Source organism: Artemia sp. Qi Xiang Cuo, chromosome 3 (genome assembly GCF_049724085.1).
Source record: "Artemia sp. Qi Xiang Cuo chromosome 3, ASM4972408v1, whole genome shotgun sequence".
In the NCBI taxonomy this organism is placed as follows: Eukaryota; Metazoa; Arthropoda; class Branchiopoda; order Anostraca; family Artemiidae; genus Artemia; species Artemia sp. Qi Xiang Cuo.
Genome location: NC_142796.1, coordinates 38115592 through 38140760, shown reverse-complemented (window position 1 = coordinate 38140760; position 25169 = coordinate 38115592). Strand labels below are relative to the sequence as shown.

At 35.7% G+C, this 25169-nt stretch overlaps 1 protein-coding gene across 9 annotated transcripts in view; it reads right to left on the bottom strand.

Annotated features, from left to right (window-relative positions):
* The window catches only part of kst (spectrin beta chain, non-erythrocytic 5 kst), a 333164-nt gene that overhangs the window by 166385 nt on the left and 141610 nt on the right, over window positions 1–25169 (bottom strand). For 7 of the 9 annotated variants that reach the window (XM_089085798.1, XM_089085799.1, XM_089085797.1 and 4 more), the window contains exons 11-16: window positions 20617–20794; window positions 18642–18653; window positions 15582–15782; window positions 4744–4956; window positions 2358–2561; window positions 427–652 (exon numbers count right to left, since the gene is read on the bottom strand). In XM_089085798.1, the coding sequence (XP_088941924.1) occupies window positions 427–652; window positions 2358–2561; window positions 4744–4956; window positions 15582–15782; window positions 18642–18653; window positions 20617–20794 (1034 nt within the window). The remainder of the gene's footprint in view (window positions 1–426; window positions 653–2357; window positions 2562–4743; window positions 4957–15581; window positions 15783–18641; window positions 18654–20616; window positions 20795–25169) is intronic. The other 2 variants (XM_089085802.1, XM_089085806.1) reach the window with 1 other exon arrangement.

The following is a 25169-nucleotide window of genomic DNA, read 5'->3' as shown; positions in this document are numbered from 1 at the left end:
CAGAAGATACATGATTGGCTATTTTGACGTCCAATAAAAATCAGGAAATGATACCCTATTATTCAATTGATTGTGTTTGCATCTTGACATATAGTACAGAGAAAAAATAGTTTTGAATAGAATAGAAAGGAAGAGCAGATTTTCAGAAGACAATAAAAAAGCAACAAATATAAAGACAGAATATCATTAAAAGGTCTATATCAACCAGATACACAACATTATCTTACCATTTTGTTATTTCTATGAACACATTCCTTTGTTTTATAATTGGTTAATAAATGACAAAAGTTCAGTTCTACCAGCATAGAGAAGATTATGGGATCATTTAATATAAAGTTATCTGATTTCCATACCATTCTAAGCTTTTGGTTACGATAAACACACGCCTCAATTGGTTCGAAACAATGTATAAGATTAAAAAAATACCTGGTAATTTTTCAAGTTTTGTCTTTTTCACAGGTACTGGCTTGGGGACTTTCCGTATTTTTTTCACCCGTTTAATTTCCGTGACCAAAACTGGCTTTCTCACTTGTACTTTAATTACATCAGGTTCAATTTCTCGGACGTAATTAGCTGGGACATATCCTTCCTGGAGATTCTTTCGTCTGATTAACCACCAGTCATTGTTTGTTTTATCGAGCAATAGCATTATCTGCAAGTTGAACGAGAACAGATCAGGATAACAAAAAATATGTTCCCAGGAAAAGTGTTTGATATTGAACCCATTTTACTTTTTTTGCACCGCGCTTAAATGTGCTGCATACAATCATTTGATATACAATCAAAAAGGAGTCCTCACTTTCTATTCCTTCAAGATTATTTTCCCAATTCATATGAAACACGCTAAACGGGGATGTTTTTGAAAACATGCTGGCTTCCAAACTGAGATTTTCTTTCTAAATTCACACCGAATTAAGCGTTTTTAGGCTGACTTCTTAGTTCGACAGATTGTCTGAGTATTTAGGAGCATTTTTCAGTATAAGATTTGGCGAGTAAGTTACTACCTCGTTTGATATGCTACTTGGTGGCTTCTTCAAGCAAATTGTTTTTGTTGAATTTCCGTGTTTTAGAAATTTAATATAACTTGCAAAGACTACGCTAACTTTTCTGTGAAAATGCCTTTTCAATTTATTAAATCACTGGAATTAAACGCTATGTCTGTCTAGCCTTTAAGCTATGCAAAATGGGGGAAAACCAAAGGGTTACTTTCTCGAAAGAAAAGTATCCGCTGGTAAAAATAATCCTATGAAAATTATTCTTAAAACAAGTTTTATCCTTTTTAGTGGTACATACATCATTTTATTTGTTTTCAAACCTTCTAAAGGATGTTAAAATTCATCCATGCATTTTTTTTTCTTTTAAAACTGAAGCAACTCTTCTTTATTTCTCTTTCACAACTGGTGGTAGCTAAAACCGATGTGAGTTGGCTTGTTGTGACTTGAACTCACATCGTCTCAGATCGTGTTCGTCACTCGAACTCAGATCGTGACTCGAAAACAGGTTGAGCGTCAAACTTGACAGCATTGCATCAAAATTGAGTTAAAGATGAAGTGAGATACAATTACCTAGATTTAACTAAGCCTAATTAGGTTAATATGCCAGTAGAATACCACCCACCCCTCCCAAGAAAATGTTTTTATAAAATATTGTCTTTATTCGTATTTTCTAGCGACTCGTAAGCAAAGATACACTTTATAGAAAATTCCTCGACAATCCTTGTTAGTACTAATAAAAATCATAGTCCCAGAAAAGGAAGCGAGAGTCGCATCTGTTTATTCCTAATAATGGTGAATATATTAAAACATAAGTAAAAATATAACGAAAAGTACAAAAATATTACAAAATTATCAGCTGGAACAATTATCAGACAACTCTGTTGCCTCTCAAGTAGTAAGTATATCAATTAATTATATACTGCAGTTGAGCATACAAGAGTAAATACACATGAGACGAGGTACGAGGGGGGGGGCAGGAATCGTATCCCACCCTTGACCCCTTACCCCGAACATTTCTTGAAAGGTGAGCTTAAAAATAAACTAGGTGTGCCCCTAGTATATACAGCACAGATTGTTTGTATTAGCTAATATTTCATATTTAGTCAAATCGTAAAGGTAAAATTCGTAGAGACAAGGCAGACATTCAGTAACAGATGTTTTCAGGAAAGATGTTTTCAAATTCCTTTGTCAACCCCTTTTCTGCTTGTAGGATTTGTATATAGAAATAAAAAACAGAGACAATCAATCGTAATTTCAAAATCACTTGAAGTTAAAGTATAGTCATTTAACGATTTTGTTTTATGCTGAATCTAATGATACCAGATTGTCTTATGCTACACCTAATGATACCAGATGACTTACTTCCCCTTTAAGACACTCAATCCCTTCTCCTTTGAAGGCATACAAGGATTTAACTTGAGGGGCCAACCGATCTTCTGTTACGGTTTTGAACTCTGTTCTTTCAATTGGTTCTTCTACAAAATATTCCTCGTCGACATACTGAACGGTTTCTAAAACTTCGTCTTCTTCAACTGGCGGAGCTAATTTCATATCTTGGTCTGTAAACTGTAAACAAAGATTTGACAATGATTAAGGCATACACATAGTTAAAAATGTTTCAAAACTGAGAAACATCAGCAAATAAAAATGGTAATTGAGGGTAACTTTACCATGTATAGGCTTAGTAGATGCCAGATAAATTTGAACATCACATGATTGATTTCTGTGCACTTCTTCAAAGAAAATCCATTTCAAGTGCTGTTTGTAATAAGACAGAGTGTAAATTTTTTTTTAACAGCTCTTCTGTTGCTGAAGAAAACAATTGAAAGGAAGCCCCCCCCCCCCCATATTTTTTGTCGAACACATAAAAACATAACAAAAATGCAAATCAACGAACTTCTGATACATTTTTTAAAGTCTTTTGTGTGTAAAACATCCTTCGAGAAAATCCCCCCTCCCCGAACGAAAATCCTGGATACGCCCTTGCCCAAAGTAAAGGCTTATTTGTAGGAACAGTAATTTCCTCAGTACCAAACATGAAGCCCTTTAAATCATATTGGCTGTAAAAAGAAGCAAAGCAACTATCCAAGAAAAGATTTTTTTAACATAATCCTATATAATAACACATTTGTAAATTTATCCATATACACCCAAACAGTAGATGCAAGAGATGGGGCAAAGGAGCAAATGCCCCCCAAAACAATTGGAAGGATATAAACATGATCCATAGTGCAGCACAACCAAAATTCCTAAAATAACCAGAGTTTAATTTAATAATTGGAAAAAGTGCTTAGAAATTCATGAAAAATATAGGATTTCAGAGGAAGGGTGGGCTCCGATTTTCTGTCTGAAATCTGTTGCTTGCTTGAAAATTGAAGTGAAAATCGCGAAATAGATACTTAGAGATAAGAAAATTCTGAATATTTATGCCATGAGTGTTCCTTATGATAATTAGAAGGACAATTCTTCGCGAAGTCGAAAACTGTTGTTTAAACATTTTACTTTGCATAATTTGGCTAATCCAAGATTATTGTGATTATGCACAAATGCTCTAGCAAAATAATTACTTTAGACCACAATGTAGTTTAAAAACAGTGAAAAAATTTGAGAGAATATCCATACCTAACGTGAACTCATACACTTGTTTCATTTCTTAAAATAACAAGGCCGGTCTTAAACAGCATGTGTAACAGAAAGACCTTGATTGCAGACCTGACTGGAGAACATTTTACAGTTCTAAAAAGCCGAAAGATGACGTCTAAACATCTTGTAAAAATTATATCTTTTAGAACCATTTTTAAGGTAGCCTACCAAGAACAGTAAAAATGAAATCTGATTCCTTAAATTGGTTAAGTGGAAACTTTCACATCCATTTAGGGTCTTAAAAAATTACGAAAACCCGGGAATTTAATTTTTAACTAAAAGACCTCCATAATGCCTTTATAAAGTTTTAGTAATTAGTGGGCGCCCAGTTTGAAAGAAAGAACATGTCATAAAAATAAGCAGAAAACGAGTGAAAGATGTCATCATGGACCTCTATAAAATGTAATTTTCTTGATAGTCGTAGCTAAAGACAAACACTGCCATTAATTAGCAGTAAACTTGGTAAACGTGAGTGATTGAACGGGTAAAATTATGTAAGAATATAACTCTTACGTCTCGTTACCGAATATGAATTGGAAAAAAAATGTTTATATCCTTGAACAGCTAAAACTATTTACTGAAATGGTTATCCTTGAAATCATTGAAGTTTAAATACTTCAAACTGTGAGTTAATTGACTTGCCGACAAGAACATCATAGAAAGACCAATTGAGCCATAATTTATCTCTTCTTTTTGGAAGTCAATACGTCATGGCGGAGCGTCATGACGTTCCGCCATGACGGAGCGTCATGAGCTTGAAGAAGAATCATAGCGTCATGATTCTGTTAAAAAAGTTTTAATGTGCCATTGAGAAACGGGTCGGCTTTTGAATTTATAGATTGGCAGTCTATTTGGAAAACACAAATTTCAGAAAATTAATTTTATCTGTTGGACCGAATATGGGCACATTTGTCATTAGACAGATGGACACATATGTATGGATTGAATAAATATTAGAAAGATAAACATAGCCCCATATGGACACATAGAGAAAAGACTTTCCTTTAACGGAAAGATTTGCATTTACCTCCTCCCCCCCCTCCTCTTTAAATACTTAGATAACTATTTTTCAACTTTATAATAACAAAAATATAAAGAGACTTACCATTTGGCGATCCAAGTTCATTTTTACAAGTCTGCCGGCTTGTCCGGACAGTGCTTTAATTTCTCCTTGATATGCATTGATTTGTCCTATCAAATCTTTGTGTCTGGACAAAAGAGCTTGGGCCGATGTTTCATCAGATCCACAGTCCTGAGACCGAGCAAGTGGTAACTTCTCTTTCAGCCACGATTCTGCTTCATTGACATCAGCAAAAAACTATAAAAAGCAGATTTTAATTAACTAGAAATGAAGCGACGTCTCTAGTCCCGTAATATGAAGCATAATTAGGAATTATGCTTCAAAAGTACCGTTTGGTACTTTTTGTTTTATTTGGCAGTTCGCTTTTTTATCTCATTTTTAAACGGGTACAATATATATATATATATATATATATATATATATATATATATATATATATATATATATATATATATATATATATATATATATATATATATATATATATATATATATATATATATATATTACTTATAATATTTACCATAATTGCTACTCCAGGCTGCATAAGCTTTACAAATATTACATCCTTTTGGTCCCAAAACCGATCGAGAAATGGCAAATGGTTCAATCTTCAATGTGATTAAGCAGAAAAATAATATTGATTGATAAGAAAAACATTTTTCCGTATTCATCTGTTTTTCCTTAATGGCCAATGACAAATATTCATCCGTGTTTTCTTAGTTTCTTTTAAAAAAATGAAGATTTTTAATTGTTTTAAATTACATTAGACTGGATTTCAGAAATTCCAAAAATAATCGAAGTTTGCTACAAAGAAAACGTCTGCGAAGGGTGGAACATTAACCCATCCTCTCCTCTACACTAAACAGGTCCTATACCACTGAGCCACGGAGGTAATTCTCTTCAGACACAATGTTAAATTCGATCTCAAAGTTCCATAGACTCCTCATAACATTTATATTTTTTGCGTTCATATTAACTTGATATATATACAAAAAAGAAAAAAATACTTTTTACGAAATATATAAATGTAAATTATAATTAGGCCAACAATCTTATTAGTAATTATTTAAGTCCCGCGGAAAGCCGCAGGATCAAACCCCACCTCTGTCTTTTTTTACAATAAACCGAGAGGAATAAATTAAAAGAAACACAAACGACAGGAATGTTATAAAAGAAAGGATACAACAAATAAAAGAAATATTGGTTTCAGTCTGAATTTCCTTTCATTACTGATATCGTCGTAGTTTGAGTTTAATATAAATATAACATGTTACTATTTTTCATAATTGTATACTTTTTTGTTTTAAGAATTTTTCGATTCCTGTTCAGAGAGTACCCCATTTCCGTCATCACACCCAAGGGTCACCAGCTAACAGTCCCATATACTTTTTTTTATGACGCAATATTACACTCATTCTGAAGGAAGTTGATAGCTTGAGTTACAAATTTGTTTTAGCATCCCATGAAACAAAACGACACGAAAAGACAAAAAAAATCATCCAAACCCGTAACCACAGAAGAGGACATTCATGCAAATTGGACTAAAACTGATCAATATACAAAAAAACGGATCATCATGCAAACTTGCCAGTTAGTCAGTCGATATCCATAAACTTTGACGGCTTCCTGCTATATAGAAAAATACGATCAGTTTCAAACCATAGAAAAATCTCTGTTAGAATAATCTTGCCTTATAGTAGGTGAAAGATACGGAAAAAAAATGGTCGAACCAGGAAAAAATTGGTATAAAAATTATTTTTGCACCACTGTGTTCAGAAAAGAGAGCTCTACAACATATAAAAAATCTAAATCTCCATCCCGTTGCGAAATTCCCTTTTTTCACGTTTTTTGCGCCTATTTTATAGATATTTCCAGAATCCGAGAATGAGGAACCGTGAAAAGAAAAGTAGTTTATTGATGGTTTCCCTTTTAAGAAACGATTTTTTTTTGTGCTCTTTTATTAGACAGAAACATCACGTTTACTCATTTAATTCTTCTTATTTTTTTTTTTTTTTTTTTTTATTAATTAAAAAAAAATAAAAACAAAAAAAAACTAAAATCAAAAAACAAATAAAGCGACACACGATCACGGGGTATTTTTCGAAGAGGAGCACGAATTTTCGGTTCATTTTTCCCTATCTGAACAAATAGCTTACCGGCGTTCCGAATCCATTTCTTTTCCTACCGAGCTTTATTGGTGACGACATTTTCAACCAGCTGGAAAGTCCCTTCTGATATTCACTTTCTGTTACACCATGCCTTGATCTTACACTCTTTTCAAAGTTGTTTCAGTCTACTGAGCCTTGTAGAGCCACCTATCTGCAAAAAAACTCCTCAGATGGAAAGTATTTCGGAGTCCAAGCAGAGATTTAACACAGGTGCGTTTTGTTTGTTTTTCTTGCCGATGATTTTGTAACGTAACTACTAGGAAGCGGAGAGGAATTGGAGGAAGGACATGTAGAAAAGAAAGAAGACTCTACGCTCGTCCTACCTCTCTTTTCTGATACATATTTTATCAGCACCATCTGTCTGAAGGAAACTTAAATACAGCAAACAAGTCGCTAGAGTGCAGCACGGTCGACAACGCTAGGCGGAACGAAAAAGCTATTTCTCTCGTGGAAGCGAGAGTATTATCGACTATCGCCGGTCCCTTTCGCGGATGTGACTGTCAGATTTCCCTGGTCAAGAATCCTTGAAGCACCCATGATACTCGACGCCGGCCCTCAATAAGATTGACAGTTCATTTATTTTAGTAACCTATCTGAACTGGGGAGGGTTTAGCTACAGATTTTTCGGTTCAGAATCAAGGTTTTCGTTGTAACATTCACTGACAGCTCCACTTATTCCCATACTTATATTCAATTATTACTTATACTACTCATACTTATGCTACTTATACTCACTTATTCCCAGTTCTCTTTTTTAGATGGCGGAGACCGCAGTTTTATGTCCCCTTTGTGAACGTTCAATAGACACCTCAGAATCGTCGGTACTGGCAGAAAAAGGAGCTACGGCAATCAATGAAGCTAGCAAATCTCTGTCGAGACAGGGAACCAAGTCCATGTTACTTGCAGAAAGACTTTTCACAAACAAAATATACCTGTCAAAAATTGAGAATGAGAGACGAAGAACCTTGCAAGAAAAGACGGAAGCAGAAAAAGTGGTACTCCGATCACGGACTCCAAGCTTCAACTTCCAAGATTGTTGCTTTTTCTGCACTTCAAGGATAAATCTCAACACTACCCACTGAAAAGGACACGAGTGGTACAAGGTTCGGACTAAAGACTTTGAAGAGAGTATAAAGGCAGTGTGCAAAAGCCGTGATGATGATTGGTCAAATAACGTTTTCCGCCGAATATGCGCAGTGTCAGACCTGCACGCAGTTGACACAATTTATCACAAAGCCTGTTCTTCTATATTTCAATTAAATAAGAACCTTCCAGTCAGATTTGTAACGCAAGAAATTTTTGGAATGCTCGAATATATTGAGCCAGATAAAAAACATCCAAAAAGGGGAAAGCCAAGTCAAGATGAAAGATATTAGTTTTCTTTAAGCTGGCTACTTTTTTCGAAGAAAATGACGAAGAACAGTATACAGTCAGTGAAATTGTTGTTAAAATGGGAGAGCTTTTGAATGGGACAGACCTTGAACCGTACTCTAACAAGTACTTGAAGAGCAAGCTTCTGGAATATTTCAGTGACCAGCTAGTATTTGCAACTATTGACGGTAAGGCTGACGTGGTGACATTAAAAGAAAAAGCATCAGCGATACTCCAAAATTTTTATTACTTGGACAAAACCGATAACGAAGAGAATGAGAAAATCAAGCTTATTAGAGCAGCAACAATGATTATCAAACGTTATATCAAAGGACTGCCAGCACAGAAGGAATCATATATGACCGCAAAGCAGATTTCTTCTGGAGAACAGCTGAAAGGCTCTCTACCTAATAGCCTAATGGTATTCTTAGATGAAATATTCGTTTGAACCAATATTTGCTTCAAAGTGCTTGCCATTGGTAATTCCATTGTTCAAGCTGCTCACCCGCGTGCCCTCATTTGTCCACTACAACTAGGCTTAGCAGTTCAACAGGATCACCATTTCAAGTCCAGATTTCTTATTGAAACTTTACACAGCCATGGATTCTGCTCCTCCTATGCTGAAGTCCAGAAATTTAAATGCAGTGCATCAGTCCATGATGAATCTAGCCTTGCAGGAATTACCTCCGCACATGCTGTGCAGCATGTAGCTGATAATGCAGATTACGATATTTGCACGATGGACGGAAGAAACACTTTCCATGGGATGGCTCTGCTAGCAACAGTCACGCCTCCTCTCATTAACAGCCGATCACCCATTCCGATAGTTGAAGTTTCATTAGATTAAGTAGCCCAAAAAGGAAAAATTCCAATCTACCCTTACCGCTGAAGTGAGACAGTGCTTTCAAAGGTGCAATATGAGAAGATCCCTGGCACAAATGTCAACAACCCGTATGCCTCACTCGATCAGCTCTGGTTAGCTACCAGTTTCCTGAATGTCCCAAGACCGAGCTGGAATGGATTCATGCAGTCAGTTTTCTCTAACCAAATACATCATGAAACAGGAAACCTTCGCAGCAAGGCAAGCGTCTTTTTTTTTTGCCGATGATTGACCTCCCGTCTAGCAATGAATCCTGCCTTTACTCAATCTTGAGCTTTTTAGCTTCGAAAGGCAGAACCTACGGATTCACACCCGTTCTCACATTTGACAAGCCACTACGGTGGAAGTCTTTGAAGATCCTTAAGTCCGACACGACGAATGAGCTGAGTAGCATTGTTCTCAAGTTAGGTGGTTCTCATTTGATGATGAGTTTCGTCAGAGGCATAGGACCCCTCATGTAAGGTTCTGGTCTGAAAGAGGTTCTGGAATTGGTATACGCAACTGGTGCAGTGCCGCACATTCTTTCTGGAAAAGTGATTTCTAGAGCTGTTCGATCTCACATTCTCGTGAGCTCGGCCATATATGCTCATCTCCTCGAAGAAGAGCAAGCGACGTTGACGTCTCTAGATATGTTTACTGTCTTCACTAACGTACTGGATGGATACCTCCCACCCGAAGATCTCAGTCATGATCCCCAGCTCAAGCAACTTGAAAACTTTCTCAAGCAGAGACGCCAAGACCTGCTGACTCAGAGAACTGCGAAGGTCTGGTTTCAGTACCTTGACATGGTTGGGATACTGCTTAAGTTCATACTTGCTGAGAGACTAGGCCTGTGGGAAATGAACCTGAAATCTGCAGGAGAGATACTTCTGCTTCTAGTAGCATCTGGACATAGCCTCTATGTCAAGTTGGTATGGATATACCAGCGCGATAGGGCTAAGCTTCAAACTAGTCACTCACCTATCTTCGAAGCATTTGAACAGGGAAGGCGGACCAATAGAATATAAGAGCGACGATGGGCTCGGCTCTCGGCAGATTTTGTCATCGAGTAGGAGTATATGAGAAGTCTGAAAACATCGGGCGGTCTTACAACTGGAGGTGAGATGACAGAACAGCAGAGAGTCATTTGGGTTCTGTCAAAACCAGCATGCCTGGAGATCAACCTCTTGATGCAAAATTTGACAAAAATTGGTTACTCGACAAGTGAGCAGCACCACGACATGAGTTCCAGTAGAAAGGAGCGTGACTTCGACGATACCCAGAAGCTCGTCGGATACTTCGGAGAATCTCCTCCGTTCAGAGGTGACAATCAGCTTAGAAATATTGCCAACGGCATAACTTCTTCCCAAGATATTAATGTTGACGAGGCCGATGTTGCTGGAAAGTTGATTCTAAGTAAGGTGACGGGAAAAACCTTAAAGGAGCAATTTTTCAAGAAAAAAGACCAAGTGACCCTAATGAATGTCAAAAAGGCGGGGTCATCCGTGGTAGTGCACATAGATCCGGCGCTCCTTTTCCAGCGATTTATAATAGTGGCCCAATGAACTGATCTCCGAGAAGAATACTTTAAGTACGAACTTTGTACTATTCATCCTTCTCTTTTCGAAAGCGATGGCCTTATGAGAAAAGAAAATAAGCCAGAGCTTGCAAAAGCGATCTTTCAGGCTTGCGGGATCGAGACTCAGTCACCCTCAAGACCTGCTTCTGCGTGTAACATCATCTTGGATGGTGGTTCTCTTCTACATCGAGTTCCATGGAAGGTAGGGCAACCTTCAAGGTCATCTTTGCTTCATACGTCCATTACATAAAAGCAAGGTACCCTTGTGCGATCGTTGTGTTTGACGGATATGAAGGTGGTCCAGCAATCAAAGATGCTACCCATTTACGTCGAGCAAGGATGGTTGGCCATCAAGTTTTTTTCACCGAAGAGATGACCCTCTGCATAAAGAAAGAAAGGTTTCTTTCATTTAAGACAAATAAAGGACGTTTCCTGAAGCTGCTCGGCAACCATTTCGAAGCCGTAGGTTTCTGAATTTTCCACTCGGAAGGAGACGCCGACATTCTGATTGTAGAAAAAGTCATAGAAGCTGCTAGTCATTCAGACATAATTGTGGTTGGTGATGATACTGATATCTTGGTTCTTCTGATCAGTCGATCAGATTCACGTTCCGGGCGTGTATATTTCTAACCAGAAGCGAAGTTTTGCGGTACTAGTACATCTTGGGATATTAGTGAGATGAATCAGTAGCTAGGAACAAATATGAGCAATCTGATACCATTCTGTCATGCCGTGCTGGGTTGTGACACAATCTCTCACCTTTACGGAATAGGAAAGGGCAAAGCCGTTCAGCTGCTACTTTCCAACAAGAGTTTCAGGGACAGCGCTATATTTGGCGACAAGCTCCCATCGCTTGACGATATTGTGGCAGCAGGAGAGCGAGCATTGTTGATACTGTACGGTTGCCCTGATGTTTCGAACCTGGACACTGCCAGAAAGCTAATCTTTCACCGAAAAGTGAGCACTGCCACCACTTTCGTGCATCCACAAAAACTGCCACCGACTCAGGCAGCAGCGAAGTACCACTCGCTACGTGTCTACTGCCAACTTCAAATCTGGCTCGGGAACCCAGTAGACCCTTTACGCCTGGGATGGAAACTGCAGGATAACGAAGTTTTTGCGCCAATAAAAACAGATCTCCCTGCCGCTCCGTCTCAGCTGCTGAAAATTATCAAATGCTCGTGTCGTATTGACGGCTGAGATAGTGAAAAGTGTACCTGTAAGAAAAACGGACTTGATTGTACTATAGCCTGCCGTACCTGTAAGGCAAGCTCGTGCAACAATTCGAAGTTTCAAGAAGAAGAACTTAGTGAAGAAGAATAACAGTTAACTGTGATGATGAAAAATCTAGTTCCTACATTTTGATGATGTGCAATTTCTATATATTTGAAAAATAAGATAAAAGGTTTTCTCTGAACACATTAAGTTAGATCCTACCTTGTCTCATGGTGTTTGGTGCTGAGGTGTTTCGTCATTCCTGTTTATTTTTGTTTAGTCTTTTTTTTCTAAACTTTCGTTTACATAGCTAAATAGACTACAAGAACGACAAACTTATTCCGTAGTAGACCTTGATAAACGCTGGTAAGAGTTTTTTTTACCCAAAGACACAGTTTTTTCCCCATTGTTTTTTTTTGCTGATAAACATTTTTCTTTTGGTCAGGTAACGAAATGAGTATCAGAAATGAATTCAGAGCCAAAAGCTGATCTAAAAAGATGTGTAAAACATTATAGTTTACGGTTTTAATTTTTTTCCCGGTTTTTGAGAAAATAAATAAAAAAATATATAAAAAAAACAATTTCGCATCGAACTAGAGATTTAGATTTTTGATATGTTGTTCAGCATTTTTTTTCCGGTCCAGGTGGTGAAGAAACCATTTCTTTGCCTATTTATTCCTGGTCAAAACTTATTTTTCTCCTGCTATTATGCAAGATTATTACAATGTTCACTGTCTAATTCCTTGGTTGTTAAATTGAAAAAGAATTTTAGCCTTTCAATTATATTTTAATTATAAATATTGACATACATCAATATTTTATATACAAAATAAAGGTCTGACCTAGATTTTTGTAGAGCTTGTCTTATTGAAAATCTTCCTCTCTTAAATTGTACAACTTTACATGACACAAAAAAAATATACGGTTTGATACTTTTCATGCGAACATTTTTTTCTTTTTTTTTAAGAAACAATACGCAAGTTTTGTGAATATGAAGTGGTTAAACATGATTTCCTGGCAAAACTTAACTTAGTGATAAAAGAAAATAAAAAACACCTCGCTTATGGCTAGAAGTCTCTCTCCTTCACTTTTGTGGCAGAAAAATGTTTCCAGATTTGTAAGATTTCTTTTTTTTCTGTATTTATTAATCTTTTATAAAGAGACTACATAGAGATAAGGACATGTTTTGAAAGTGACTTTTACGTTTTATAAGAGACATTAAAGTGGCTCAAAAACTCATCATTTTTTTTAATAATCTAAAAAATAAACATAAAGAAACATTTTGTTTAGGGGGGGGGGGCAATGGTTGTCCCTTTTGACGATGACATCACCTCCTTGACTACTTTCCATCAACTTTTTGATAAAGCATTTCGGAGTTCGGTGGCGAAATGCTTCTTGCATTGTAAATGGAATTGGCAATTCACAGTACCAGCGTCACTACACACTTTGACAAATCGCACCCGATCGTCTTCACTCTCAGGCAAAAGCCAGTGTTAGTCCTGCTTTGATTGCAGTTCATGCATTCTTGCAATTCAAGTTATGCAAGGGTTTATCTTTGCTTGATACCTTTGTCCTATTAGATGACATATCATCTTCAATAGAATCTGAAATCACCCGTGGATACGTCTCAGCAGCCTTGACAGGATTTTGCTTGAGGAAGGTTTTCTAATTTTGGGCAGCAACCGTACTTCAAAAACCCTCCCAATCTTCTTTATCTAATTGTCGAATAATGTGCTCATGCTTGATCTGTGATCGAATGTAAAGGCTACCTCAGACTACCAACTGGATGCAAGATCTTATCAAAAAGATCAAGATCTTAATCGAGATCCATTAACGAACGCTCGAGTCCATAAAACAGAGACAAATCATACAAATCATATGCCTCTTGATCAGCGATTTTACTTCGAAGCCATATTTGTAGTGGAAGTTGAAATCCCCATGTAGAGTGATAACCAATTTCGGGATTTCCCCTCAAATGTAATCGTGGTATACTTCCAAGATAGCTGGTTATGCGAAAACTCGGGAGATTGCACATTGTTTCAATAATGTCTAACTTATTCATGAGAATTACTTTAACCCACAGTAGCTCTTTGCCCTCTGAGTCTGGAACATTTAAGCAAGTGGAATAAGGTTCAACAGGTAAACAGTGACCCCCCCCCTTCCATCATAGGCACCACCGTCTCGTCGTTTCTGGTCTCCCCAGAGGATTCTGTATTCATGAATGTGGACTATAGTGGACAATTAGTCTCTATAGTTCAAAGTATGGTCGACTTGACAATGAAAAACAAAGGATGGTACTGATCCTACTTCAACCTGAGAGACTGTACATTACAGTGGGCTATGGTAAACAGGTCAGTCTTCGTAGGCTGTAGAAAAGCTGAATGTCTATTAAATAAAGCTTCTTTATTTTTATTTTGGAACCAGATAAAAAGAAAACTTTACATGATACTATTTTTTTCTTCTTTTTTTTTATTATTATTATTTTTTTTTTTTTTTTACAAAGACTGTCATTTTTAACTCAGAGCTTTTAGAGCTAGGTTTTTCTCTCAGAAATTTATTTCCAACTTGAATAAAAATTGTGCTTACTTACTTCCAAGACATTTTCAATCATTTCAAAATATTATTCTTTTTGAACAACAATCTTTTTTCTATATTCTGATAATGTTTGATTTTTTGGGGAAAACTTAACGAAATTTCCACCAATCTTACCGAAATATTAGTAGGCATCTAGCCATGCATAAGCTTGCATGCTTACTTGACATTATTCCTCATTTCCTAAGATGATAAAAAATAGCTAAATTAATAAACAACCACAGTCTTGTTCAAACTTCTCTTATCTTTTAAGATATTCAAAAAAAAGTTTCGCAAGTCGATAAGCTCAACGAGGGAAAAATCCCGAGCTAATAGAAAATGTGACAACCTGGAATAAAACAGAATTATTTCAACTTATTTGAAAAATTAAAGAAATAGTTAGAAAACAAATTGATTTTTGGGAGCCTAGAGCACAACATTCAAACAAATGAAACGAAATCAAGATATTCAAACAAAATGCAAAAGCGATAATGGTATTACTACAAAAAAAGTCACTGCATCACTGAACTTTATAAGTCCCACACACAATGACCGTTAGAAATCATAACCTATTCCCTTTCATAGAACTTTTCATCAACTGTGTTTTGAAGTTACGGTGTTTCGTGGAAAACAATATTAAAAATTGAATTTTAAACAAACGTAAATAAAAATGGAGAGCTTTAATGATTTTGCTTATTTCATCAATCGGCACAGCTGAAAAGATAATCAAAGATTTATCTGTAGTAAAAAAAACGTTTTTGTTTTTTGTTTTTTGCAGAGAATGTGTCATAATTTTGGATGGCTAATTAGCAAAGCCTCCTATTTCCTGCACTTTTTAATGTTTTTGCTTTGGTCAACCTCCTAGGATAGCCACGAAGATTTTACTTATATGGGGCTTCCGGCTCTTCTCTTACCCCAGTTGTAGGCTATTTCGAAAAATTCTTCTGATGACGCAGTTTCCGTTTGTCTGCAGGACATATCGAGGTCAACAAAACCGTGATTTGAGGTTAAGTAGGGCAAATCTCAGCAAAGTTTTTTCTCTTTATTATACCAGAGTGGTCTACTTTCTATTTCAGATACAAGTAAAAAAACAAACCTGGCATGCTTCTGATGCATCTTCTAAGGCAACTTTCCTTTTTTCAGCAAGTTCACGAAGTTGTTTCCACCCGTTTTCTAGAGAATTAATCCTTATTTGTATATCTTTTTGTTCAGTATGATTAGCTGATATAAGTTCATGTCCAAGGTCACAGAGTCTCTTGGCTTTGGGCCATCGGGCTTTCATTTCATCTTGGAGCGCCTAAATAAAAAAAAAAATCTTAAATACAAGAATCCATAAGTGAGTAAAACTTCACAAGTGCCTTGAGCCTATTCATACGCTACTGTTTATGATAATATCTTTTTAAAAAGGGGGAGGAGAAGGGGTAAACCCAAGGCTTTCTAGCCAAGTCGTAAAAATGAGGAGGACCATTATAGGATTCTACTGGTGATACGGCCCTTTGTCTCTTTTTTTAGATGTTTTGAGAAATTGAACTGAGAGCTGAAAAAGGTGATAAGCTGTGAGTCAACTGGTTGAAGTTTAAATTAAAAAATGGAGATAATAAGATTAAAAACAGGCTACTTAGTCACCAATATTAGGCAATGTTAGCTCACCAGTGATAAAAAAGGAACTGATATGTGCAGCAAAAACATCATGCTATAATCTCATTACTATGACTAGCATCCGTTTCCGTTGGTTATAAAAGAAATCGTCATTTCTTTTTCTTTTTCCTTCACCCAAACATGCTTAAGTACCTCGTTTTTTTTTTTTTTTTTTTTTTTTTTTACACAATTCTTTTATTCATCTTTTGTTTCAAAGAGATTCCTTATAGGCTACGGATCAGAAGAAATGACAAAACAAAAAAATGATACACAGCTTTTTGTGTTTTTAAATCTTAAAAGTGAGTAAGCACAAAATCATTCGACTCCCAAAAGAGTAATAGCAATTATTAACGAGTGTTTACCAGCAGGGGCGTAATTTGCTATGAGGCCGGGGGGGGGGGGGGCCTGCACCTCCCAGACTTCGGTTTGACCACCAGACCTCAGCCCCCCCCCTGAAATTTAGTTTCTTCCATAATCTTTCCAAAACTGAGATGAACGTTCATAATTCAAGCATCAACAGAAACAGATCAGTTTTTTAGTACACATTTACCTTTATATTACTATAAAGTACTTTTATAGTACTTTTATAGTACTAGATAGCACCTTTATGGTACCAAATGGCTTTTTTTTTAGTTTTTACTGTCATTTTCACTTGATTGTGGAAAATTGACTCCAACTTTGCCCCCCCCCCCCCAGGATTTTGACGAAATTACGCCACTGTTTACCAATTTTGTTTATCAGGGCTAGAAATCCACGAAAAGAAGCTGAAGCTAATTTTTATAAGTGAGTACTTGAACATCCTCCTTCCTGTTAAATATCAAATCTTTACCATATACTTAAATTCAAATACACATTAAAATTACTAATCGAAAAAACATATTTTACATTCATAACTAAAAAAGAAAATAAAGCTTCTTGAAAGCAGATTAGACTTTGCTCTTATTATTTGCAGTTAAGTCTAATCCTAAAAATGTAAAAATGATTGATTAATAATCATGGGCGTAGGCAGCATATTGTCTAGGGGGGGCAGTCGATAGTGTGATGGAGGACCTTTTATCAACTGCTTTTCCAACCATCTTCTTTTTCAGCCATATCTAATATAAATTTTAAGGTCTAGGGGGGGGGCGCAGCCGCCCCCACTCCCTGCGCCCATGTTCATAATGGTTTGGAAATGGGTACTGATTCAGACTAATTCGATACAGCACATATGTAGAATGAAGGGAGTGGTATGGGACCACCCCCGTTCTCTTTGCCGTCAATTCTAAATGTTTTTATGATGTATTCCATGATTTTCAAGGTTCACAAGTAGTACTGATATTATCTCTGGTCAATAGGAGCAGTCAAGGTCTTTGTGGCTCTTGACGTAACCAAAGGAGAATTACTACATTCATACTAGCCATTTTGCAAAAACTCATTTTCGTTTTAACTCTACTGCAAAATTATCAAAATTAATTTTTGGTTATTATGGAAATTTTCGTAATTAATAAAAATTTGGTTGTATGGTAATTTTGGTAATTACGTTTTCAATTTCCCTTGAAAACGTACGCTATGAACACAGTCAAAGCATATCAGCAAGAATTTAGTTCCGGGGTGGAGGGCTTTGAAAAAAAATATAGATGAGTTGAAAAGCAAAATATAAGAGTTCACAACAAAAGAGTAAAAGTCTCAAGATTCTGGGTATACAGTGGCACAAAGCCCCCCCCCCCCTCCCTCCCTTTCACACACACTTTGACCGCTTTTCGCTTTTAGTTTAATAAAACACTAAAACAACACGGAATTGGAAACTCAGTGAAGAATTTTCGAACAACTGCACTTAACATAAACGTGTAAGAGATTATTGAGTATCTACAAAAATTTTTAATGTCTTCTGAGTTGACTTAGCCTACTGGGTTTTCAGCATAACTTCGTCGAATTCTCAGATCAAAATATAATATTAATAATAATAATAATAAAAAAACTTTTTGAGTCGAATAAAATAAAACTTTGCGCCGTATCGCCGACTCCAATTGTCCTAAGTTATACTCCAACTTTAAACTCCAACTCGGATCTTTAATCCTGAACGACTCCGTTTCTGACTCCTTTAACAGTAAATTCCGTACTAACGATCAACTACACAACTCAGGCTCGACAACCCAGGTAATATGTTACATCTTGGAAGTCACATATATTTGCTTGATCAACCGCACAGACTATTGGTAGCCTATTGAGGGGGGGGGGGTATATTTTTTAAAAATGATGAAGAAAAAAAGACATTCTATACACCTAGTGTATTTAAAAATTATAAACTAACTGAATTTGTCTAATACCAAAATATTTAACTACTCGAAATAATTTGTTAACTCTCTTTTAAAAGTTTTCTTTTTGAAAAGTGCGATTAAAAAAAACATAAGTAATATTTTAGACTTTTTTTTAACAATAATACAAACATGGTAAACAAGTAGTAAAAGCAATAAACTTAAACAGTCTGAATGTATGAACCTGAAATAATAAGTAATAGTTTATACCAGAAGTTACTCACCTGGAAACGAGCCTGCAACCGCATAATATGATGTTAGCAACGTGCAACCATGCATATAGAAGAAAAAACAAGCATTATGGTTAGATCATGCATACGGATTATGCTAAAAGCGTCAAAACATGCAAAGGCAAAGGTTAAAACTAAGTCCAAACTAGAACTAAGCAAAAGCAAAGGTTAGAAATTTTGAACAAAGGTTAGAAACAAAATCTAAAGGGCTCATAAAATGGGTGAAATAAAAAAATCCCAAACTGAAATTGTCTTTTTGCATTCGAGCGCTGTTACGACTAATCTTCGCATTTAGCGACTACACCGAAAAAGAGGAAACACCGAACAAATGTCCGACACCCTAAAAAAGAAGAAGAAATTTCTTTGGTGTTGCCATATTTTCATTTAAAATTGAAAGTATGACAAAATCTTAGTTCTAGAAATTTACAAAGAGTTACAAATTTAGAAATGTTAAAATCCTACGCGTTTGAAAGCAGCTGGAGGCAAGAATCCACCCTTCTTGGTAACAGGTCCATTGCCAAAGACTTTCAATGTGACAGAGTGATAAATATATGAAATATTTGGGTCACAAGCCCCCCCCCCCCTCTGGTAAGAAATCTGCTACATTATAAAAAAATTGCCAGAAATATGCCTTATTTGTTTTGAATATTACATTAATACTATCCTTTCTGATAAATATGCAGTATTTCCATTTAAAATCACATTATTAGAAATTGAAAAGATAATATTCCTGAAAACCACAATTCGCGGAGTATTTTTGTGACCTTCTCAACCAAAATAAGTTAGGAATTTAGAACACAAGAGCATAAGCTGTGCTATAAGTTTAGTTGAGTTGAGCTAAATAAAATTAACAGGAATCTTTGAACGTCACAATTTCCTTTTTCAAACTAAAATCTGCGCAACTAAATCTATTACATATTTACAAAAGTTTCAGTGAGTTAAAAGTAAATATATAAATTAAATCACGAAAGATGAAACCTTTTAACAGTTACTTTCTTAATCATTGATGGTTTTTTTTCCATAAAACCATTTTTGGTTAATACCCAAACAGAATCATTGATACAATTTTTCATCCACATTCCACCTACATCATCCACAAATATTTTGTTTTGTTTCATCAACATTTCAATATTCATCCATATGTTCAAAAATATCAACAATATTTCGCCATATTTCAAATATGTCCTCAATTTTTCATTCACATCATTAAAATGATTTACAGACTATATTATTGCACCAAGCGAAAGGGAAATGTGCCTTTTTTTGGCATGACCTTTTATTATTACTCAAGTCTGCTATTGTTAAACTATGTTCGGTTAATAGCCAAACACAATCTTTGACATAATTTTTCATCAACATTCCATCTACATCATCCAGAAATATCTCGTCTTGTTTCATCAACATGTTAATATTCATCCATATATTCAAAAATATTACAAATATTTAATATTATGTCATCAATTTTTCATCCACATCATAAAAATCATTTACAGACTATATTATTGTACGAAGCAAAAAGGAACGCATAACTTTTTTTTCTTATTTGGCATGACCTTTTTTTTATTGCTCAAACCTGCTATTGTTTAAACTATGTTCAGTTAATAGCCAAACAGAATCTTTGATATCTCTTCTGGAAATTTCATTCTTTACTTTCGGACCAATATAAATCAAAAGCAAAAAAAAAGATAAAAAATAGTTTCGACTAAAAATTTTATTGAGGTTTTTATTTGAGGGAGTCAGTTGATTCCCAGGAAAGGATTGTATTTCCTCTCTTGGCGTTTTCCCGTATTCTTATTAGCTTCTTCTTTCCCACTGGCCCATGTTCCATTCCTTAGCTCACGCAATTTATTCTATTTTAAATTATTCTTAAATATGCACATTTAATTCTGTTCACCGGAATATTAGTAAGTAAACTACAAAATAGGTAAGGCAGAAGAAAAAACCAACAATAATAAAAAGCGAGTCATACTCTGTGTTTTTGCTGATTTCTCAACAATGCCTGAAGACTGGTGGCCGTAATTCCAGACTGGCAAATACTCTTCTTCTCAAGGACCCATGCTTCTTCTTCTTCATGATCTTGAAAGAACTGAAAGGCAATTCTTGCGTCTTCGAGTAACGCGCGGCGATGCTTACTGATCTTTTTGAGTCTAAAACAAAAAGAGTATTTTGTAATGATGAGTAAAAGTTTCTTTTAAGGAATCATTTTCTCATATTATATCTATGTCTTCATTAAAAGTATCTTGTACATTTCGAAGGGGGTGGCAATTACTTAGGGGAATTCATCTTTCTTTCCCATTAGATCTACATTGATTTACTGGGGTACCGTGCCACTCTTCGACCACACTTGATGCTTCATATAAATCATCTGTTTAGTTTCTTTAGATTCAAAAAATCTGTTTTCGTCGCGCGTACAACACCTGGATGTTCATTTCAAGGCTTATGATTTTATTTCTCAAGCTCTCCATAGGAAGAAAATAGGAGATGCTTATTAATCATATTCTTGTGAACAGTCAACAAAGCTAAGATGTGAGGGCTTATAAAGATCACAAAAATAAAAATATTTTAATCCGTTTTCATACTTAATTATACTTCCAACAGGACCAGGTATTTTTTGCCTCACCTGTTCACCTGAAATTAAAATGTCTCATGGGAATGCGGATAGAGACGATGTGGCAAAATAATAGTGTGTAGTGGATAATACTAGTGGATAACCTAAGACGAGTAAGCAGATATCCAATTGGATACTTGAAGGATACAAGAAACTCTGGTGTATACGTATTTTTTATGTTAAGTAGAACATTCTGTAAATTTTAAAAATTAGAGTATATCTGCCCAAAACAAGATTTGGTACCCTATATGAACTAACAAACAAGAAAATACCATTCCATTTAAATACGGTTATAAAAATAAAGCAAAAACAATTGAAGAGGGTATATAATGAGCTAATCCTAGGAATAGGTTTACTGAGTCCAATTTACATGCGTTATAAAGTTAATGTAATTGATAAATAGTAATAATTGATAAGCCTGATCTCAGTTTCTTAAAAAAAAATACAATTAAGAAGCTTGAAAGTCGACACTAGCTTTGGTTTCCACCCTCATAAGTTGCCCATACTCATTGGTCTTCACACTGACATCAAGATAAGAAAAAGTGAGCACGGGGCTTAAACACTCAGTAGGGCGGAAAGAGAGAAGCCGGAAATCCAAAATGGCTGAAATGAGAATGTAAAACATGGCCTAAAATCCTTAGAGGTTTTCGTGGGCGGTAGCCATTTTTAACGAGGAAAGATTGGGAAAGAGTATAATTATGTCCTTCTCGGTAGTCCAACACTTCAACAATATTTGATTAATAATGATAAGTTCGGATATCTTAATATTTATCTGAGGCACTTGCTTATACTTGATTTAAATCCATTATCTGTGGCTGTATTGGGGCTTCTTCTCTTCTCGCTAGGTGATGAACATGGCGATGGTATTTGGTTCTGTTTGGTACTAAATAGAGGAGATCCGAAGCATGATAGTGCGTGAGCAGCAGAGGAGTTTGTGTAGGTCTTTATTGGATACTTGGTCAATGTAGCTGATCATACAATGCGGAGGAGGCATAAAAACGTTTGTTTCAAGTGCAGAGGCTCGACACTCATCATCAGGTTTGATTGACCAAATTTACGCTTGCATAAATATCAAAAGGGATTATGAGAGAGTTAAAAAATTGGACCTTCAATGAATTTGACACTGATTTACTTTTCCAGATTGATCACAGGCTCATAAAGCTGTTGCTCCCCAGACCAAATCTTCGCCTAGTCGATTTCGAGCAATCGGTATCAGAGGTTTAGAGACTACCAAGATAGATTACAGATAGGTTTAGATAGACGTTTAGAGACTACCGAGATAGAGGAAAGATTCCATTTTTTCTATTAGTTCCCCTTTTAGCTACACCGCTCTAAATTCAGCGTCTCCAGACATCCGCAAGACCTTCGTATTGACTGTGTTAATGACCACTCCAAAGGCTTCAGTTGCTAAAACTATTTCGGTTTCAAAGAGAGGGTATCAGAGGTTAGTCTTGGAATGTTGTTGATTTAGATATGAGACTTTCAGAGATAGATCTCAGAAGTTCTGTTGTGTATTTGGAAGATTCAAAATTGTACCCTTGGAAGGTATTTTCCAGCTCAATAGAATTGCGACATTCGCAAACAAAAAAACATTTATTGCTCAAAGAATAAAACAAAGAGAAGAAAAACAAGAATGAGGTCTTATAAGGCCAACGAAAATACTGAACCGAAGAAAACGAATATTTCAGGAGGACAACGGCTTCTCTTCTTCACTGTTATAAAGAGACAGTTCACATTTTCTGACCGTAAACACTAACGATGAAAACCAGATAAAAATAAAAAGACAAAAATAACAACGTGGAGATCAAATAGAAAGAAAAACCCAAATTGGACAAATAAAAAACAACCTTACAACGCGGAAAGAATAAAACAACAATCCATAAAATCAAAATTAACAGAATTAAAAAAAAATTAAAAGCCAAAAAAGCGACTTAAAAAGGTAGCCAATCACCAAAATCCAACGAATAATGATAAATAATGTTCTCTTTGAGAAGCTAAAAGTGACTCGAAGTCAATGTAAACTTTCTCTCGTAACGCTGAAGAAGAGAAGATGTTGTTTTCCGAAATAATCGGTTTACTTCGTTTCGTATTTTTGTTGGCCTTACAAGACCCCCTTCTCGTTTTTCTTCTCTTTGCTTTATTCTTTTCGATGGCAGGCCAATGTGGTTTAAAAATTAACTTTTTCACTTAATGCAACATGGCTATGGTGACTTTTTCCAATACTTTCGCCAGCCTCAGTCTTACTAATTATCAAAATTCATTGTGTATACACTACACGATTTTAAAAAGCAGAAAGTTCCTTCATTAGTAAATAAATACAGTTTAAGTAAGTAAATAAAGTCAAGTAATTAAAAGCTTCCGTGTTAAAGTTTGGGTAGTAATATATCTATTGGTGATTGGGAATTTGGGGGACAAAATATACTGACTTTGTATACTTGAGAGGTTTGGAACACTACCATGCTTAAAGGGTAAGCTCCGACACTGTGGAAAAAAAGTCTTCGAGCTTTTAAATATGCTGATTTTACATGCTTGAGAGGTTTGGAGAGCACTATCATGCTTAAATGGTAAGCTCCAAAACTATGAAAAAAGGGTCTTTGAGCCTGTAAATATACTAATTTTATATAAGCTCCAACACTATGGGAAAAGGGTATTTAAGCCTTTAAAAACAGTATACAAGAACATTACTATTGATCCTTTTTATTAATATTACATTCTATAGCATATGCGCGATACTCATTTCAACTATTCCAACATTATAATATGAATGTTACACCATTTCGAAAGAGCGAGACACAGTATTAAAAGTCTGTCTGAATTAGAGATTATACTAATAGACCTAACTATATGTAAAATTATGCCGATAAGCCTAAAAAGATTTGCATAATTATATTCAAAGATCAGTGATTTGAATTTACCATCAGTGTCAATTCCTTGAAATTTACCTGAAAACACAAGCAGACTCTTTGATCTCCAAATTGTCTGCAACTTTTTGTTTGTTTTTGTTTTTATCTATTTTTACTTTTTTCTTTTATTTTTGCTATAAAAATAATGTGAAAATATAGATTATGCTGATGATTTAAGCATCCTAGATGAAAGTGTGAGCAAAATGAATGAACTTTCAGAAGTTTTGCGAGTTCAGAATGCTAGAATAGGTTTGAAAATTAATGTTAAGAAGACATTAGGTTAAGAAGGTTAATGTTAAGAAGTCACTAAGGATAGGAATAAATGAAGATGAAAACGTGACGTTGGGTAACGAAAAGATTGATCAGGTGGACAGTTTCACTTACCTCGGTAGTATTATTAGTAAAGACGGTGGCAGTAGTGAAGATGTTAAAAGTAGAATAGCTAAGGCTCAGGGTGTTTTTTCACAGTTAAAAAAAAGTTTGGAAGAAAAGGAAGATAAGTCTGCAAACCAAGATCAGAATATTGGAGGCTACAGTGATGACAGTGGTCAAATATGACTCTGAAGCAAGGGCTCTCCGAAAAGCGGATGAAGATTTGCTAGATATTTTCCAGAGAAATTGCCTACAGATTGTTCTGAGAACCCGGCTGACTGACCGTATTTCAAACAGTAGGCTGTACGAAAAGCGTGGTTCAATCTCACTTTCCAGGGCTATAATGAAAGGTTGAGACTGCCAGGGAAATTTCTGCGGATGAAGGATGACAGATTGTCGAAGATGGTCCTTCTCGACCAACCGTCTAGGGCTAAATGGAAAGCAGGTCATCCGCGGTTGGGGTGGGAGACTGGCAGGATATCATAGATAAAGACTTAAAGGAATCAGAAACTTACTGGAAGGGTAGAGGGTACTAAAGAGGGAGCCTTCGAATAGATTGGGATAAAGGAGGAGCATGCGTAGCTGTGTTGGCCTCAGGTGGCTTGGTGCTGCGGTGAGTTATTATTAATAGTAGTAGTA